A 6,823-nucleotide genomic window follows, 5' to 3' on the forward strand; every position below is an offset into this window, starting at 1 on the left:
AATATCTATGATGAATATGATGTTGTGAGGTATGTATATACTTTTTGTTACACTATGTGTATATACGTGTACACACACACACATATATATATGCGCACACACACACACATGTATACACACACATGTATACACACACATGCACACAGAGAGTTTTATATGATAAAATGCACAAGAAAACTGCTACATTTTCATTGATTAGCATCAAATGACATTTACATAAAAATTCTGTTCTTACTTGTATGTATGTGAATATATGTGTGTGTTTGTGTACATGTACATATGCATGTGTGTGTGTGTGTGTGTGTGTGCATATATGTCTATATCATCATTGTTTTACATCCACTGTCAATGTTGTCATGGGTTAGACACATTTGCTCCCCTTTCTTGGTTCCCATAGCTGGATGCCATCCCCTAACACCAAACACTTTGCAGAATGGACTGGGTATGTTTTTCTTTTTTCTTTGGCACCAGCACTAAACAGGTAGCCATATTCTCATCAGGATTAAATGCCCCCCCCCCCTCCTACATCTCTACTCATTTATTGCATTCTCGACTGAATGAGAAGCATGAGTGATGGTGACAAAGGGGATTATGATATGCTCCCCCCACCGCCACAAACATATAACTTTATTCACATACTAGATCACACTACAGTTGTTAGTTTCACCATGTTTTCAGGTCTCATCAATTAAAGATGCTTTTCACATTTATTCTATGAATGTTGAAATAATATTGGAGAAGCAAGTTTATTTCAAAGAAAACCTAGAATTAATGTGTTTATAATTTTGCATCTATACAAAGAATATAGGATGATGACTGGGGTATCTCTCCCTCCTTCTGGCCCTTTCACTCATCATGTTACTAAATCCCTGTCTGCTGCCATTCTTGCCTCTTCAAGAACTCATCGTTCTCCCTCCTGCTCTTCCTCTTCCTCCCCTTCCATACACCATTCCATCCTTCATGACCTCACCACTGGCTTCTCTGTCGATAGTATCTCTCCTCCATCATGATGCCTGTGTTATGAGGATCACATCAGCTCTATTTCTCTCTGATGCACTCCACCCCAGCCACTCCAACTTATGTCATAAACACATCGTTTAAGCAAGTCCCCTGGTTACCCAACTTCCACCAATGAAAACGAAGGTGACTCACATCAGATGGCATTTTGATTCTTGTCTGTTGGTGGAATATGAAATGGAATAATTGTTGTTGTTGTCATTGTTGTTGCTGTGGTTACTCCAGCTGAAGTGAACATGAAATAAGATAAATTTCACAAAGCTGTAGACATTTTTAGCTTTTAGTTTTTCATTTGAATTTCTAAGACTTAATCCTTTCAAGTGTGTGTGTGTGTTTGATACATGTGTATGTGTTGTATGACGCGTGGGCTTACTGGAGAAAACATGCACAGTGTGTGTGTATGTGTGTGTGAGAGAGAGAGAGAGAGAGAGAGAGAGAGAGAGAGAAGGTGACAGGTGTTGGAGGGATTGTTTGGAGATGATGTCAGTAAGTTGTATAAGTAAAACAAATGACAGCTTGACCACTGGCTTGGTGGACAGAGTTTATCCATGAGGAAAGATTAAGGAAGAAGAAAGGAGAGAGAGGGAGGGAGAAGTAGTAGGGGTGAGAAGCCAAACTGCTTTACTGATATTGAAATTCAACAGTTAATAATCAATCATTTTCATAACTGGACATTTTTATAATTTAGAATCTAATGCTGGCTTTAAATATATTCTTGTACTTTTGTTTCTTCAAAGCAGGATTGACTTACAAAACTGACAAACTACAACTTTTCTTTTTATTTAAATGATTGAAATAAAGATCTATAAAGTTTGGAAGGAAATGGTGTGAGAAAGAAATCTAACTGCGATGAGTGGAACTTGGCAGTTTGTGAGGAATAGAGAACTTTGCATGTATGATTGAGCATTCTTGTATAGGTTGGGATAACTAAGAGTTCTGGTTATGGTAAGTAGTGGTATGGGCCATAGTAACTAGAATTGCAAGCTGTAGTAACTAGTACAGGCTGTGTTAAGTGGTATAGGCCATAACAATTGTTTAGTCAGAAAATGTTTGTGGTACAGTTTCGGTCATGATCAGATTCATAGATGAAGACCTTCCAAATGTAGCCATCCTGCCTCTCTCCAATGTAAAAGGAATTCAAGGCGACAACTAATGTGTTTTTTTCTAAAATAGTAATCTATAGTTAGAGAGAAATTTGGCTGTTGTTTCTGGACGGTCAATTAACTCCACTCCTTTAGCCATCAGAAGAGGTTACTAGAGCTGCTGACATCAAGAAAGAATGGTCCTCACAGTGTAGAACATTATGTTTACTACAATCAATATCTGCTGATATTGTAGAAAGTAAGGCACCATGCAGTTCTGTGATAAGTTCACTGCATTCTGTAACATAAGGAATCAAATAGTTTCTCTTTTGATCTACCATTTATTCTTGTTACTTTGAATGTGATTTAATTAATCACTTTGGATGTATTTTATTGTAGCTTAATTATTGAAATAGAATGTGCTGAGTACATATCAGGTACTCTTGTCCTCTAAAATCAATGTCATTTGTTTACATAACAGTTTAAAAAAGTTTATGTTGTAGAAAATATGTAATAAATAATCCTAGTATAGACATGTATTCCTTGCACACACATATATACACTCCCCATCTATATACAACAAGCAAAACATTCTACAGACAACCAACCTTTTCTTTTCCAATTAGGTTTATTCCTGTAGATAAATGTTAAACTTTATTTTTCAATTTTCCAACAAATTCTTTGTTTTGTTTCTATCTTGTTTTTGTTTTCTTTCTTTCCACAAGATATGCTTTTCTTCTTACATGTTTTCAGAGATTCATTTTGAATTTTCAAAATACCTATTAAATTAATTTTCTTTTCTTTTTTTATTATTATTATTAAAATTCTGTTGTTAGATCAATATTCACTGGTCCCCCACTAACTCCCAATGGCATACAACCATTATTTTCTTGCTTTATTTCGAAATGATAGTAAAGTGCTTTTCTTTTATCAATGTTTTCAATATATTTTCATAGAAATCTTTCATAAATTTATTTAAGACAATCTTTTCAATATATTTATTTACCAAATACAATGTAATCAAACAATGTTTTCAATTTTCCATATTTTCCAGGAAAAAACTAAAATTCATCTCCAAGAAACAGTGGATGAAATGAAAAAATTCAATGCTCGGAGGAAGTTAAAAGTAAGTTCCAGATCATCTTATGGCAACTGTGTGTGTGTGTGTGTGTGTGTGTAAGAGAGAGAGTGGAAGGGAGAGTGTGTGTGTGCGTTGTATCTGTTGATGTGTATCTATTGATCACGCAGTTACAACTGGACGAGTTCACTGGCTTTAATCCCTCATTCAAACCTTATCCACTCATTCTCTGTGTCTAAGATTATCTCATCTGTCTCTAGCTTTAGATACCATTAACTGATTAGGATAATTTACTTTAATTACCCTGGAAATGGTTTAAAGCTTTCAATTAGAAATTTGCTCAAAAGTATCAAAGAAGAAAATGGTTGGAACTATTTTGAATCTCCTCCCAAAATACTTAATGTGTTTTGCACAAAGAATACAGTGAACAGACTTCAACTAGGAATTGAAACCTGACTTTAGAATTGCAGTCTTGTGTTACACGATTCACTACTTCCTGGTTTGGAGATGGATTTCTTTCCTCTATGATTCCAATTTCTCTAGAATATAAGGAACTGAAGCCAGGTTGGAAATATGAGTTTTATTTTATTGCAAGGATGAAAGAAAATAATCTTTTGTAGGAGAGGGGTGGGGGTGCAAGAAAGACTCCTGAAATACTATAAAGAATGTAGTTTGGTGCTACACCATTCCTGCCCAATAACTGTCTTTAGATTTCATAATCTTGGTTTCAGTATTGCCACTGATGTCGGGAAAAAGTCTATAATAATGCAGAGGAGTGAGATTGTATAATTGAATAAGCCAACCCCAGTAGTTGACTGGTATTTTGTATTATTGACCCAGGGTGGATGAAAGGCAAAGTTCACCTCTATGTGGGGACATTAAGAACTGCAAATGAATGACATGTGCTTTTTGGTTACATTGATACTTTTCTGGTGAAAATGGCATGCAAAAGTAATAATTATTGTGTAAATAATTGTGTGGTTATTAACAAGATGTTAAATTATTTCCCAATTTAGGGTGCTGTGATGGCTGCTGTATCAAGTCCAAAATGGACAATGTTTTACCATGATCCTCCATTAACCTATGAAGATGAACTTACGTCATCTGGTGAGTAAATTCTATATAACAACAGCAATTATGGCATTGCATCTAAACAATTGTCTTTAAATTTATGTCTATTTAATATCAGAATCTTATGGTTGAAAGCTCTGATTGTGCTTCATGGCTTTCATAAATAAATCTAAAAGTTGATGAGAGAAGTGGGAAGCAAAATGCACTGGGGAATCTCCATGCTGCTGATGATGCTGCTGTTGATGCTGCTGCTGATGATGATGATGACGCTAGGGTGGGTGGTGATGACATTCATAGTGGAGGGTTGAATGGTTTTACATAATTAACACTCAGAGAGATGATAACAGTTTTTTGGAAACTGTGCTATGTTATGCAATGACTGAAATAATTTAGCTCAGTCTGCTTGGTCTGCAGATAGTCCCCATCCCTATCTATCGTAGTTATGTAGCAGCAGGATAGAAAATGATTTGCAAAAACCATCTTGTCAGTATATGCACATTAATATATGTGTATGTATGTAGATATCTGTGTATTTATAAATGTTGTGTGTGTAATATATATATGTGTGTGTGTGTGTGTATGTGGATCTTATGAAAATTGTTTAAAATGAATGCAAAAGAGAAGAAAAGAAAGATTGTGGCAGAAGAAGAGTGGGAAGGTAAGGGCAGAAGTGGGGATGTTTATGCCCCCCCACCCCTAATCATTAATTTGAACTGACTGACATCTTGACATCTTGAAGATAGATAAGTGGGTAAGTATGGAGAAACTAATTTATGAAGAGGAGATGGAGGGGGAGGAGTAGAGAGAGTGGGGGTAGACAGACATTGATCTCTATAATCAATCTATCATAGATCTAAATAAACTTTCTATTGAAGCTCTGCCATGGATGGTTTCACAAATAACCTCACCAAACTTTAAAACACTCAATATTAATGAGACATCAAATGCTGATGTCAGCCATGAGAGACAAGTGTGACAACAATGTCTCTCCGAATCTCGAGTCTAGTCTGATGGTGGTCTGTCCTCACTCTACAACTTGGCTGGGCCCAGATTACAGGGGCTTCAGCCCTCCATCACTAGACTTGGGATGAATACTGGAGTGGTTTCCTGTTGTTGCCTTCTCTAGGCAAGTGGGATTTGAACTCACAATGAGCTGGAAGATGTGCCATAAAGCACCTCTACCAACACGCCAACGATTCTGCCCTCCAACCAGCAGAACAACATGAAATGAAGAGTTTTGCTCAAGAACACAATGCACCACCTGGTTGGGGAATTGAAACCATGTTGGGAGATGAAATGAAGACCAAATTTCTAAGTTTTCTTGTTTTTTATTATTAATGGTAATGATATTTAGTTGTGAAAGAATTTGAGCAATTTCGTTGGGGACTGAAGTACTTTTTCCTGAGTTTATTATCTCAATTGGGGAACCAAGTGTATTCTATGGAGTTAAAGGTTGTTCACATATATTTTTTTAAATCAATGATAACAACACCCCTCTAGAATATTCTCTATATTTTACAACAAAGCTGTTATCTTCAAACATATTCAAGAAATATAACTCTAATATATTTTATTACCTCCCTTAGATTCATTAACTAAAATGTTTGGTTCCGTTTGCCTTCCACTTGCCTCAGAATTTGTCTGTTCCTCTTTGTTTTTTTATCACTGACTAAATATATTTTCAAATCTACTCGATTGATAAGTGTGTGTGTATACACACACACACACACACGCATATATAATGCTGCCGGACTGGCTCCTATGCAGGTGGCACATAAAAGGCACCATTTGAGTGTGGCCAATACCAGTGCCACCTGACTGGCCCTCATGCTGGTGGCACGTAAAAGCACCGACTACACTCTTGGAATGGTTGGCATTAGGAAGAGCATCCAGCTGTAGAAACTTGGAGACTGGTGCAGCCTTCTGGCTCGCCAGCCCTCACTCAAAGCGTCCAACTCATAGCATGGAAAGCGGACGTTAAACGATGATGATGATATATATATATATATATATATATATATATATATATGCTAAGTGTATATATGCTGGGAATGCATATGATATGTGGATATATATGTTTGGAAAAAATCTATATAAATTATACTACCAGTTCAATAGAACTTTCTCTTTAATTCACTTGTGTATAGAATGTGATGTTAGGTAAATATATTTACCAATCCATGTAATGATGTCAAGTAGAATACATTGTTCTGACGATGTACAGTATTTTATTAGTATTCCATGCGGAAGGAAATGAAATTCAAATCCAAAACATTTAGAATCCCAACCGAAAATATAAATTTCAGTTGTTTCTACCGATCTCACAGGTGCCACTAACATGGCACCAGTGATCACCACGACTATGATTCCATGGGTACCATTTACATGACAATGGCACAACCACAACTACAATTTCACTTGGCCTCATGAGTCTTCCCACACACTGCAGAGGTTTCACCAGAGGTTTTGGTCACTTGCCATCACCTGCATGAGGCCCAATTTTTCATCTTTCTCTTTTACTTATATATATATACACACACACGCACACACACACACACACACACACATATATATA

The 6,823-nt window shown here is 36.3% G+C and overlaps 1 protein-coding gene across 10 annotated transcripts in view; it reads left to right on the forward strand.

Moving 5' to 3' along the window:
* Positions 1-6,823, forward strand: part of LOC106871672 (peripheral plasma membrane protein CASK) — a 516,651-nt gene that overhangs the window by 184,925 nt on the left and 324,903 nt on the right. For all 10 annotated transcript variants that reach the window (XM_052974602.1, XM_052974597.1, XM_052974599.1 and 7 more), the window contains 2 exons: positions 3,154-3,225; positions 4,194-4,284. In XM_052974602.1, coding sequence (XP_052830562.1) covers positions 3,154-3,225; positions 4,194-4,284 — 163 coding nt within the window. The remainder of the gene's footprint in view (positions 1-3,153; positions 3,226-4,193; positions 4,285-6,823) is intronic.

The sequence above is a fragment of the Octopus bimaculoides genome, chromosome 18, assembly GCF_001194135.2.
Source record: "Octopus bimaculoides isolate UCB-OBI-ISO-001 chromosome 18, ASM119413v2, whole genome shotgun sequence".
In the NCBI taxonomy this organism is placed as follows: Eukaryota; Metazoa; Mollusca; class Cephalopoda; order Octopoda; family Octopodidae; genus Octopus; species Octopus bimaculoides.